Source organism: Pempheris klunzingeri, chromosome 6, assembly GCF_042242105.1.
Source record: "Pempheris klunzingeri isolate RE-2024b chromosome 6, fPemKlu1.hap1, whole genome shotgun sequence".
Classification (NCBI taxonomy): domain Eukaryota; kingdom Metazoa; phylum Chordata; class Actinopteri; order Acropomatiformes; family Pempheridae; genus Pempheris; species Pempheris klunzingeri.
Genome location: NC_092017.1, coordinates 15,171,236 through 15,184,925, shown reverse-complemented (window position 1 = coordinate 15,184,925; position 13,690 = coordinate 15,171,236). Strand labels below are relative to the sequence as shown.

General features: G+C 40.7%; 1 protein-coding gene across 2 annotated transcripts; it reads right to left on the bottom strand.

Annotated features, from left to right (window-relative positions):
* Window positions 1–3,105: 3,105 nt before the first annotated feature.
* dmap1 (DNA methyltransferase 1 associated protein 1) lies at window positions 3,106–12,409 on the bottom strand. 2 transcript variants are annotated; one of them, XM_070832295.1, is made up of 11 exons: window positions 12,004–12,409; window positions 11,708–11,799; window positions 10,922–11,117; window positions 10,593–10,751; window positions 10,308–10,475; window positions 9,944–10,129; window positions 9,627–9,698; window positions 8,392–8,427; window positions 6,760–6,832; window positions 5,373–5,713; window positions 3,106–4,003 (listed from the first exon to the last, which is right to left on the bottom strand). In XM_070832295.1, exons 1-11 carry the CDS (start codon window positions 12,097–12,099, stop codon window positions 3,944–3,946), a joined length of 1,479 nt encoding a protein of 492 aa, XP_070688396.1. In that variant the 5' UTR covers window positions 12,100–12,409; the 3' UTR covers window positions 3,106–3,943. The 2 variants fall into 2 exon arrangements, with proteins under 2 accessions (XP_070688396.1, XP_070688397.1); XM_070832296.1 differs by lacking the exon at window positions 8,392–8,427.
* Between the last annotated feature and the right edge of the window lie 1,281 nt (window positions 12,410–13,690).

Here is a 13,690-nt window from a genome sequence, read left to right as displayed (position 1 = left end):
GTAACTCTGTCACATATTGTTGTGGGGCCTCTCTATCTCTCACTGACAAATCAAGTCAAACCGGTTTGTTTCTGAGGGCTGATGGGAGAACAGAGAAGAGCTGATCTGTCCAACCTGATCTTGTTTATAGTCAGCATGCAATCACAGCTCTGACCTGAACAGACCACACTCTACCTCTATGCGCCCTCCCCTTTCTTCATCATGTTAGTGAAGATAGACAATAAAATTAAGAAGGGACCAAACTGAGCACAGAAAACTCATACACACTCAGGCAGACATGTGGGAAAAGCAAGGAACTCTGCAGTTCCCCTAAGCTGTACAGAGCGTCTTAAAACCTTTTAGTGTGTCGTTTTGGTTGTATGTTGAGCAGCTTTACTGTTTTGGTTAATTCTCACCGCTCTCAAACTTTTTACCACCACGGCAGACAGCTGTCAGTGTAAAAGCTTTGATTAAGCCATTGTACGCTACCTGCTCAGCATCACACAGCAGACAGATGAAGTTGGTAACTCTGGAGTTCATGGAAACTATAACAGAGTTAAAAAGTAGTGAATTACATGTTAGTTATGGCCCAAAACCTAAACCGTACATACCTGTGTAAATACAGGTACATTTGAATCAAATCTTTCACATAAATTCAAATGATTAGTCTTTTGTATGGTCTCTCCTCCTAAAATGACTATTTCCATTTCATCCTTCCATCCTTCCCCTATTCCTTCTTTTGAAGGTAGGACACCTTGAAAGACAACACCACCAAACCGGAGATGTTCCCGGGAGCATCACAGTATCTGGGAATAGGAAGTCTAGATTTAGTCCCACTCTCTGCGCTCTACTCCACTCCACTCTCCTCTGCCTCCCCGGGGCTTTAATGTGGAGAGTGGACAGTGGGGTTAATGCTTAGCTGTAAGCACTGCTTAGCGCCAGTGATTGGGTTTGCATTGTAGCAGGCCTTCCCCCACCAGCAAAAAATCCAGTGGAAATGACTTCCACTGTGCAGCCCTGTGGGCGATAGTGATTTTCCGACCTGCGGTTTGGACTCCCCTCCCTTTTGTTGGAGCTCGGCGTCCCAGAGGGCACAGGTGAATTTGATGTGGAACAATGATTAAAAGTTTTCTCCCTGAAGGTGACCTAAATACTGGAGGTGAAAGTCAAAGTGAGAGACATGGAGATGAGAGAGGGGCACGGAGGTGAAGGTCTGTTTTGGACATTTGTTATGGCCCATATAATAAGTTCTAAATCCTGAGCTCAGAAGGGAAATTGTCTAGGCCCTGTCCTTATACTCCTATTGGAAAATGTCTGCCTCTTTCCCTTGTAGTAATCAGTGATTGTATGTGACATGATGGGTATAAAGCACTGTGCCACAGCAAGGAGGCATCGACAATCTAATCATTGTCACATCAGCGATTACCTCGAGGCGTAATGTATCTGAACAGTGTTCTATCACATCTGCTATTACCTGCCTCTTCCTGCCTTATGTCCCTCAGTACACATCTTTTCTCTTAACTGTGTGTTCAATCACCACCACCAGCATCGCCTGCCGGTGCGGCCAAGCGACCCCTCGACAGTGACGTATGCCAGCGATTAGCCTGGATACAGTTCAATTATGATAAACAGCCAGCGCACCTCTTAGGCCGTGATTAAAGCCTCAGTCTGGCCTTGATAAAGAGATCCCATCTCAATGCCATCACAACCACATTATAAGACACTCCACCGTGGTGTTCTGCCTCATGCTTTTCACATCAGCGTTGCAGAACGTACACTGTAGCCCGTATGGAGCTCATGGCAGATGGAGTAAGATAGGGGCTGCTGGGGGTCTTTATCATTCACACATGGCTGGTGATGCGTCCCTGCCCACCTATTTTCAATTTAGACTAGTATTTATTAATAACCTCCACTTTCTTGAAGCCTATCTTACAAGATACCTGCCATATAACTTAAGACAGGTTTAGATGTTGAGAGATAGAGAGGGAAAGAGAAAAGCTCAAGTTTTGATAAATGGATGAGCAGTGATGAAAAGAAGATATCAGAGGAGCATGAAAGGAGAGAGGGGAAGAGAGCAGAGCATTAATCCAACACCAGGCTGGTAGAGAGAGGGAGCTAGAATGAGAGACAGAGAAAAAAAAGGGGAGAGAGAGGGGAGGAGGAAGCAAAAGAAAGATAGCCTTTCGTCTGTGTTCTGTCAAGGGAGAAATTACACATTTACGGAGGTTTTTTCAAGCAGCGACGGGATCCATAGATCAAACCACTGGATTTATGAGCCAATTTTCAACATGAAATATAGACACTGAGAATCCATTTTACCCATGTTTACTTGCCTTCTCTCATTCTTTTTCTCTCTCTCTCTCTCAATCAAACAGCCTATACTGTGTGGATGAGTGTACTCCTGTATCTTTAGCAGCCGTTATTAAAGCCGTAAACAAAGATGTTTTGAAGGTGGTGATGATGCAGCATTGGGTGAATATTATAGTGTTTTCAACCACGACAGTTAACAAAAATGGCCTCTGAAGTTGGAGAGGATCCAAGCTGTAAATTATTTATTTTGCTGAAATAACAGTCAAATCAACAAAATATCTGTATTTTTAAACCTGACCATCGATCTATATTTAGTTTTAATTTAGTAATTATTATGTAGTTATATAGCACAACATGTGATTTTCGTATGCAGACTGCAGTACCTGAAATACGTGAATTTTAACAAACTATACATCTATGTGAATATATTAACACACACACACACACACACAGTAGGCCAGATCACAGTGCTCCCCTCTTCTGGGCAAGGGTATTCAAAATTTGCATAGAAATTAATGTCTAAGTAGGCTAAACGACATAATTGACACGCAATTAGCAATATTATAGAGAGGAGACCTAATGAAGTTTCAGTGGCTGTGCCAACCTAAGAATGATCACTGCTTAATTATCATATTAATGAAGTCATTAGTTGTCACTTAACTTAGATGACAGGTAAGGTAAGAAAGTCACGATCCTACAATTTCCCCAGCAAATATGTATTCAACACTAATTACCTCCAAGTTAAGATCTCATCTGAGAAAGAGCAACAGATGCTTGAAATGTGAAAGGGACCACGGTGGCATAAACACGCAGCAGGAAAAAAGAAAACAATGAGGTTTATTATATCATTGACTAAAGCATCTTCAAGGTCACCTGAGGACAAACAACACAAATCAGACCCACTAGTCCAACATAAAGCACAGGCAGCAGATGGAAACACCATCTATGAGAGAGTGATACGCACTCTGGGTGGAGAGGGAGCTACCAGGGGTACTAAAGGCTAACACAAAAACACATTTCCAGTAAACACTATGGCATGATTAGGCTACCAGAAAACCTCAGATGGGTCAAATGAGCATTGCAGCTCAGGTCCTCCCACTCACAGTCTCTTCTTTCATTTCAATTCATTTCAATTACTCAGTCATTCCCACCTTCTTCCCCATGTCCCGATTAGCTCAGCCTGGCAATTTACAGTTGATCTTGCCTCATCTAGGGCCGAGCAATGGTGGAAGCAGGGAGACGAGCAGTAATGGAATGAAATGTCACTCAGTTGTTGCCTTTGTCACAAAGATGCTGGGTAGGCCAGATGGGGAGGGGTTGGAGAGGTTGGTAGGTGAAAAGTTGTGTGTGTGTGTGTGTGTGTGTGTGTGTGTGTGTGTGTGTGTGTGTGTGTGTGTGTGTGTGTGTGTGTGTGTGTGTGTGTGTGTGTGTGTGTGTGTGTGTGTGTGTGTGTGTGTGTGTGTGTGTGTGTGTGTGTGTGTGTGTGTGTTTAGAGTCAGCAGTGTTTCAATAAGACATGGACAGTAACATGGTGTGCTGCTCCCCTGTGTCCCTCTTGTCCAACCATAAAACTTGCGGGCGTCTCCACTGTGACCAGAGTAACTAGCACGGTCCCTTGTCCTCCATTGTGTACCAGCCGGTGCTCTCGTCCTCATCAAGGCTTCTTTACCTTTTTCACGGAAGATGAGCTGGAGGCCGACTCTCTCCGTTTGCGCTGCAATGTGTGGCACAAAACATTGAGATCAGGGTCTGGTAGGGATTTCCTCCTCTTATAGCATATCTACTAGTCATGAAAGTATTTGACAATCAATGGCCATTTTTAGACCATGTTTACAAACTGCAGGCCACCAATATTGAATGCTGCATAATGAATGAGAGGATCACAGTGAACTTGTTTGAGAGCTATGTTGTTCCTTTATCTGCTCCTTTTTCTACCAATTTGAATTCACCAGTGCTCAATGCCGTGCTGTGCTCGACACTGGTGATCCCACTGCTGGCCTGGTGGGTGTGAAGACAGTCATGTCTGAGAGATCGGAGGACATATGCTACCATCTACTGTACAGGATGAAGTTGGCCAACAAGCTTTTTTTTTTTTTTCCATTTCCAAAATAAGTGATTTCAATGCTCCAGCCATGTTACAAATAATCCATCTAAAAAAACTTGCATTTGAAATGCATGTGTCATAAAGTGATTTAACATATGCACAAGGTGGATAGCAGAGCTGTAGACTTGAAACTTGGACTCATCTGCTGTGAGACTCAATTTGACTTGAGACTAGAGAGCAAAAAGCTGAGCAGACTTGACAACCTACAAATATTGAAAAGTCCAATACTATGAGTAGTTGTTTTTTCTTTTGACACTCACTTTGATTAACTTAGCAATGTCCACAACGCCTACATAATTTATTATCTATTATTGCACACTTTCAGTTGGAGCTGCTGGCCCAAAAATAAAAGAGAAAACTATAAACTCAGGTGAGAAAAATCAGCCTTTCATAATAAAACTCATTAGTTCGTACATGAGTAGCTCAGTTGCTTCCCTTCTTCATACCGTCTATTCTCTTCAGATGTGCAGCCGTAAAAAAAAGATTCTGACACACATATTACAAATTATTTGCTGGTTTCTTCTTTTAGCGATAAAAAGATCTCCCCTTATCAAATAGCCAAGATTATTATGAAATGTTTTCATTTGTCTATTGTATTAATCATTAGAAATAAACTATTTGTTATGCCATTCGTCTTGTTTTAAACAAGATATTGGAAGGGGCAGCCGCATACTGCATGAGGGATTTGTGATAAAAAATATCTAATAAAATGTTTTTGTATACATTTGTGCATTAGTTAAATAATTAATGTTACGAAAAACAATAAGTGGTAGTTAATCTGCACTTAGTTATTTTATTTATTTGTATATTTGTTTTTTGAGGAAAGCAGTTTAAAGTCTAATCGCTCATGCACTACTCTGCCTATTCATTATATCTATTTAGCTATAAGCTTAAACTCAATCAGCTCTGGTAGAAAGATATCTTCACCTGGTTTTTGGTGGTTTTGAGGAGAGTTTGGGTCTAAGCTGTGCGGACTTACAGAGTTGGGGGTAAGTGGTGCTCCTACAACATCAATGATCTGCTCCTTGGCCTCCACCTTGATGTCGTCTGCACTGGGCCAGGACTGAGCTTCACCTCCTGGGGTGGATGCTGTAGTGCTGTTTGTGGCATTGAGTTCTCCAACCTGCGTTGAGGCCATTGGTCCAGCCCCTGTAATACCACCACTGCCGGCCTTCAGAAGGGCCTCATAACGATGTCGCAGCATTTGTTGTTCATATTCACAATTGCTGTGGGCCTGCTTCAGCTCATACAGCAACACCAGGTCGCTTCGCAGCTCATTGAACATCTGAACAATCTCCTCTGTGGGCATGGGGTTCAGATCTGGATCCACAGAAAGACAAAGGCAAAGATAAATGAAAATGAGATTGCAGCTTTGATTAAAACACCTCAGAACTAACTTACAATTGTGAGGTTACATCAGTGAGTAAAAGATGATGGTGTAACTCATGAACATATTTTTCCAGCTGTTCGGTACAGGCCTTTTGTATCAGTGAGACACTTATGACGCGTTTCCACTAGTACCTACTTGGCTCTACTCGGCTCTACTCGGCTCGACTCGGTTTGGTTGCATTTCCATTACAGTAGTGTACCACCTCAAAGTGGACGGGGTCGTCATAGCAAGGCGGCCCGAAACTCCGGTGGCGTAATTTGTATACGGCACAAACAAAGACACAACTAAGGACATGGAGCATTTGGTTTGCGTGTATCCATTTACCTCGTTCACAGAAATAATAAAAACGCCCGGTCTCTGTTTCCAGGGTTTTAAAAACGGCAGGTTTGATTCTTGTGAACGAGTCGCTTTCGTGACTCATCAAGTGACGCCGCTCCCTGGCCAATCAGTGGTCTGCAGTCTGGTGACGTCGCATTTTCAGCTCGACTCAGCTCGCTTGGAACCCTGGCCGAGGAGGTACTAAAATGGTACCTGGTACTTGGTACTAGCGCTAGTGGAAACGCAACCAAACCGAGTCGAGCCGAGTAGGCACTAGTGGAAACGCCCCAATAGATAGTGTAGATAGCTGCATTATGCCTTGCTTATTAGTCTTGGCGCAAATGAAGAATGATATCTTCAAAACCTTCTCATGTCATGAGACAACTGACAACGTCAAAGTGACAACAGGTCCTTTGTGATGCTACCATTGCAGCCATTGCAACCTGGTGGTGTTTGCCAAGAAATAGCTCCCATGTGTAATCTCACTGCTGTTAAGCCGCCCTGTCCTCTTGTACACATTTCAAAAATGTTGGTTGTTACACCAAGCTAAGATCACTAAATACCCCATTTAGGACCTTAATATGGTAAATCTGTTGCAGAGGAGAGTTAAAAATGTGAAACTTTGAAATTTTGCAGATTGCTAATGTTTCACACTTACCCACTCCTTGGTCTATCAGGATTTGCTCAATGGCCTTGATCTTCTTCTGTCCTACAGAGCTTGGCAGCTTCATCTAAATCACACACACACACACAGACAATGATTAGGGGGACAAGATGGCCACTGAGGGCTGGTGTGGTTTGTTGGGCTCCATACTTTTCCTCATTTTTAACACTTTTCCCAGTTTCAGTCGTTGTTTTTCAACAAAAATGCTCCAACTCAAAGAAATGTCTGAATCCAAGTCAAGACTCAAACAACAGGTACAGAGAAAATTGATATGTTTGGACACTGTTACTCTGCATGTGGCCTCTGATTGCTCCACCTGTTCAAGGCCTTTGTTTAGCAAGTAATCAATCATCTCCTTTTGGACTCTCTACTCCACTGAATAACACACCAAGACTTAATTATTTTGGACATGGATATTTAGTTCCATCTTCTGGCAGAAAGAAAATTACAATGGAAAAGACAGCAAACAAATCACCAAGAGAAGCAAATGGAGGGCTTGCAGCACTACTGTTTTTGCTGCTACTTAGTGGGGATATACAACTGAACCCTGGTCCATTAAGACATTCAACCCCTGGTCAGATTGCGCAACTGGACACAGCAGAAACAACACTGGTTCGGCATGATTATACGGGAGGGACTGAACCAATGGACATGTTTCAAATGGAACCACCGTTTACTGAGTTGCAACAACCCATCTGTGATTCCTCTCTTCACCCAGATGAGTGTGGTCTACAGGATCAAAGAGGTGAACTGTCCAAGGGCCTTCTCCACCCCCCCCACCCCCCCACCCACCCCCCCAATGCTGATGCAGCATGTTTCCACCAGAGGGAGGCAACTTACAGACATGCTCCATCTGAAATTGCTGTCTGATCCTCAACAACTCACCTGTGATTCTACACTTTCCACAGGTGAATCTGGTCTACCAACAGAGTCAGAACTATCTCGCACGCATACACACACGCGCACACGCACACAGCGCGTGTTGGAAAATATGTCTCGTCAACCACCTGAAAAGCAGACAAAAATATCTCCTGCTCCGGGTCCAAGTACAGAAAAGATACTGAGCCCCTTATTTTTTAGTTTATATATTAATGATTTACCCGACAGCTGCAAAGGAGCTAAATGCCAAATGTATGCGGACGACACAATTGTATGTATGTATCTGCAAAAACTCCTCGGATAGCAGCGGAAATACTATCAAAAGAAATGTCTGGTGTTTCACAATGGCTTCAAAATAACCATTTGGCCTTGAATTATAAGAAGACAGTGTTTTTCGATTAAGAGGAAAGCCAATGAAAATTCTGGAGATTAATGAGATAGAGATAGATCAGGTAGATGGTTTTAGATTCTCAACTTAAGTTTGATTGACATGTGAAGAGGCTGTGCAAAACTGTCAAAACTCATTTAAACTGCTTCCGTCTGATTAGACAATATATACCCCTTAAGGCAGCACAACAGTTCATGCATGCCATGGTACTTTCCCATTTATCATATTGTATAAAATACTTGGGGCCAAGCTAACCAAACAACACTTGCAACCATTAGGTCATTATAGGTCCCAATTATCAAAAAAAATAATCTACTAAGTTTTGACAGTTTTGTAGGCTTCTTATTTCTAAAACTTACTTTCAAGTGTGTGAGCAACTTTGGCCCAGAAATAATCTGCCAATTGTTAAACAAACAAAACGGTAGAATTAGAACTATATAGGCATAATAGGCAATAATTGTAGAACAGCGAAATGCAGAACAACATTCGGACAGTCATCCTTCTCGGTAATAGGTACCAAACTCTGGAATACATTACCACCACCATCAAAACATTGACAGGGCTCAAGGTTTTAACACACAAGCAAAACAATGGTGAAACTGATACAAGCCTGTGAACATTAATTTTTTACATACTATTGTACTATGCTAGTTTCATGTCTTTATCTATCTAGTGTTTTTGCTTTATTTTGTCTTTGTTTTTTATATGTTCTGTGTTTTAACATTTTTGTACTGTTTCAACTATGCTCTTGAACTTTTGTTTTAACAGTAAAGGCCCAACCAGGGACAGGGGTTGCAAATAAGCCTTGGCTAGAAACTCGTATGCATGACATCTGTTTTGTATGAAATAATGTTTAATGCATTTGTCCCTGTTCAATAAAATAAAAGAAGAAGACGACAAACACACACAGCAACACACACAAGGGTGTGATTTAAAGGTGCCAAGCATATTAGGATAAACAGCTCCACCTCAGGGCTTTTAATTCGTATGAAATGCACTTCAACGGGCCAGATCAAAATGTCTTTATCCACTGAAGTCTGTCTGACTGATTAGCTAGAGGGGCACTCCACTCCTTTAGCTGTGCTAATGCATTTTCCATAGAGAGCGGCAGCTCCTCATCAGTCTTGAAGATGAATATGAGTCCCCTTGCTAGTTCTTACAGATATTAGCTAGTCACTAACAGAATTAATCATCTCAGTGCTAATGAGAGATAGCCAGCTCAAGTCAGACACTCTGGTTTCTCACATACATCAACTGCAGGGTAAAGCTTCACTAAAATCATTTTGACATTAAAAGTCGCTCACAGAAAACTTAGCTGATCTCCTAAAAAAAAAACTAAAAATCCCAACTATTTGACGTTTTTGCACAAACTCCAATTCTAAATGTATGCACAGGGAGGAGTTATAACTTCTATGCTATTATTTCTGACAAACCTGTAGTCTCATGTTTGTTTTTTGTTTCAGACTGATGTTTTAAGTTACTCACTTGTATTTGAGAGCCAAAGTGAAGTTTTAAGTTGAGGATATGTTTCAGAATTCTCTCTCTTTTTTTTTTTTTTTTGCTTTCATACCTTAATAGGCTTAGCTATACTCACCCTCTGACTGCGCAGTGTGACTCCTGCAGATTTGAAGTCAGGGAACTTGATGCCTGCTGTCTCCGGAACAGCCTTAGGAGGAAGAAATAACTAATGATAGACAGCATGTGACACCCCTTTGGATAGACCGAACAGTATTAAAATAATCATTGTTGGATAAATCAGGCCTTTACAGTGATTTGCAAGTTAAGACACAAAAGCCTTCTCAGTTTCTTCTCAATAATATAAAATGCTTAATAAAAAACACTCATCATCATCATCATCAATGATGTTTAAATTTGCTGGTAAACATTTCTTTTGTATGAGTGCTCACATACCGGTTTTTCTGTTTCTCTTTTTTGTGGGAGCTTCTTCTTGGAAACTCTCTTTTCAGCTCGCCTTAATTCTGTGGTTGTGTCAGCTGCTTTAATGAGTTTCTGCAGATCCTGGGTCTTCTTCTCACGCTCCTTCTTCCTGGTCTCAATCTTCCTTAGCTCCTGGATAAGATATTCTTCTTCTGCCACCTACAGGAAAAACAAGAGAAGTGCAATTTTATACCTGAAAGGCTGGAAACATCTTATAAGCACATTGCAATTGTTTTCAAATAAGGCATTACTGCATTGATTACTGCAGTTATAACTAGTTCATGTTCATGATGATGATGTTGATGATGAATCCAAGTCCAATTAGAAAGTTACTAACCTGTTCAGGTGTGCGATTGAAGAGCTTCTCGAGTTGCTCTTTGCGGCGCCTTTCATGGCCAGCATCAAAGATGTAGATCTTGGGCTCTGTCCCTGAAGCTGCGCGTACTTTGGTCAGCTTACCACAAATATTATAATACCGTTCTTTCAGGTCCTCCACAGAACGTTTCTGAACAGCATAAATAGAAGAATGTCACTAAAAATATGTGCTTTAAATAACAGCATTATGATTTTTGCAATAAATCCTCATTGAAAGGCAATGTGAGTGCTGTAGAGGAGTGATTACTCTGTATTGCTGGTGGTCGTAACGGTCGTGAACAACAACAAAGCGGAGGTCAAAGCGCTTGCACAAGTCAAACAGGTGGTCTGTCTCTGCTTTAGTCCAGCCATCGTCATGGAGATGCATCTGATACTCTTGCTCCGAGTACACTGGCACCTGCACTGTCTACAAGACAGGAGAATAGAAAGAATATATCAGGATGAAGAAGATAAAGAGTACATAAGTGTATATGAGTGAAAAGGAGGAAATAACAGAAGATGAACAGTTGTAAAAATCCTTCCTTTGTGTTTGTATTCCATAAGTGATTACGCTTAAGAGGAGGTAGTCATCCCTACCTTGTTGAAGCGGGCAAAAGGGTAGTCTTTGCCTTCCTCTGCCACACGTCTCCAGTGGTGGAATATAGCCCCATCCCTGCGAGCTGGATTAGTGAAGGGCATCCACTTCCAGGGACGCACCTTCTTACAGCCCAGCTTGGCTTTGACTGTCCTGTAGCCCTGAGTAGTATCACTAGGCAGCAAAGGGGGTGCATCTCTGGGGATTAAAAAGGAAAAACATGTCTTTGTTAAAGCATGGGTACAAAATATGTGGAAAATCTGCTTTTTCTATTTTGTATTCTAACCAGTGTAATTAGGATATAACCCTAACCCTAACCCAGCACATACAAATAAATGACACACAAAAAACATAAAAAAAGAGCAAACGGCTTTGCACTACGCAAGATCAGACAGCCTATTGGCTGGGAGATGCAGTGTGAGTTATGAGCCTTGATAACTCAACAGAGAGGCGTCATACAAAACATGCTGCAAAACAGACAAATAAGCTCTTTCTTTCTGTAAGGTTTTATTATTTAACCCTTCCACTGCTTGACTGGCTGAACATGCCACTCACAGGGCTGACATTGATCTCCATTTCTGATTTACACACTAGAAAGTAATAACAATTGTGGTCATCTTTTCTTCTTCAGTCATTACCAATGGAAGAGATAAAAAGCTTTCCATTTCTCATTGTTGCCCCAATCATGTCCACAGAAGTTAAAAACATTACGAAAGAATAGAGCATTATTATTACACACAAGTTTGAATCAAAGTCTTAGGGGGACAAACTCAAAACAGGTTACATACTTTTTATCCGAATAGAGCAGAGCATAAACCTCTCGGTGCATTCCCTCTGGTCTCTTGAAGGTCAGCGTTTCTGTTGCCTTCTTGGATTTTTTCTGAGATAGAAGATGGAGAAATTGGTTATCTATCTTCTAGTGATGCACTTAAGCACAGAATAGCGACATAATCTTCTGAATTTCTAGCAGTGTGAATGACATGAGTCCCACAGCCTGTGTAACTCTTTGACTAGAGTGTTAAATCAGGGGAAAATAACATGGTTTACTCATGAGTACAGGGACAGGTATCTTATCATCTCTCACCTTGTCGGAGTTGATGAGATCTTTCTTGCTGATGGGACCGTCATTTTCTCCCCCAGTCAACTCCAAAATATCCCTGACATCGGCACCAGTAGCCATGACTCAATATGTTGTTAATTAACACTTCTGTGAACCTGTCAAACGTAAATACTGCTCATTCATTCACAGGCGCCCATTCAGTAATATGGTGCTGTCCGACAAATACGCTCCTAGCTAAAGGCTAATGCTAACGTGGTCATTTCTACGCTACGTTAACTTCCCACAGAGACTCAAAGAGCAAAGTCACGGCTTAGTAACTTTTGTTATCGCAATAATAACGTGAAAGTTTCTACTATACGTGAAGGCTACAGAGACAGTTAATAAGAATATTCACAGGCTATTGTTAAGGCTAGCGACCATGGAGTCGACACTTCCGTCCCCGCTGATGTCGTTGTGTTTACTGATCTACTCAATAATTGAGTGGCGCCCCCCTCAGGTCTGGCGGTGCACTACAGACTCTTCTTTTTTATTTCAAATTATTAAAAAAGTCTCAACGATCTGCAGAGTTGATACATATGATATTAACATATGATATTATACTGAGTTATAACAAGAACTCAACTAACCTTTACAAGCTAAATCACACCTACAGTCACCTACAGCTCTCAGACCTTGTATTGTGTGCATGACAATAAAATGTGATTTCATTTGATTTGAAATCACTGGGTCAAAATTGATGACTAAGTCGCTATGTACTTTATATTACTCGTGGGTTATTTACCCAAACTAGAATATGGTTTAGATAAAGACAACCAGCTTAGTTTTTGTCTTTAAACACAGATGTATTGATAATTATACAAAAAATGTGCATATTGCTTTGAAAACAGTAAAAGTGATACAAATTTTATTAACAATCAGTAAATTGTGAATATGATAAAGGTCTATGTTTCAACGCTTTAGTGTTTTTTCTTTCTTTCTTTTAACCCTGCTTTAATTTAGTGAACTGCAAATAACAGAGAATATAAGAAAGATGAACAAACAAAATAAATGCAACATAGGGAATTTACGTAAAAATAGAAAAGGCAACAATTAAGAAAAAACACAATAAACCCACATGAGGAAGTGGAATCAAAACAACAGGAAAAGAGACACATCATCACAAAAACATATTGTAAATTTGGTCAAGTGCATTATTCTGAATAGGTAAAATAATTTAAAATCATTGATGAACCGAACAAAAGAGGGCTCACCATTTCTCCATTCTCTCTGCAATGAATATTGTATTTACCCATAAGAATGATTACATTAATCATGTTTGAAATTGATGAATTGAAATCATCCATAAAAGGTAAAATACGAGAAATGTTAAAATTTGGAATGTAATTTAATTTAAGTGACAGACAATTTTTAATACGTAACTAAAATCATTTGGACAGTGGGGATAAAGAAAATGTTGTATGGTTTCATCTGATACTCTGCAAAATCAACACGGGTCCACCTCAAATTTAAACCTCCTTTTAAGAAATTCTGCAGCCGGATCAACTTTGTTAATTGTTCTAAAATGAGTTTCCTTCATTTTTGGATGAATAGGTCACTTGATATATTTGGAATGCACCTTTTTCACGATATATAAGGTTTAAATTAGATATTTGTGTATATAATTTCCTATTGTAATCATGACAAATTTTGGGTTTCAGGCCAGCACTTTATT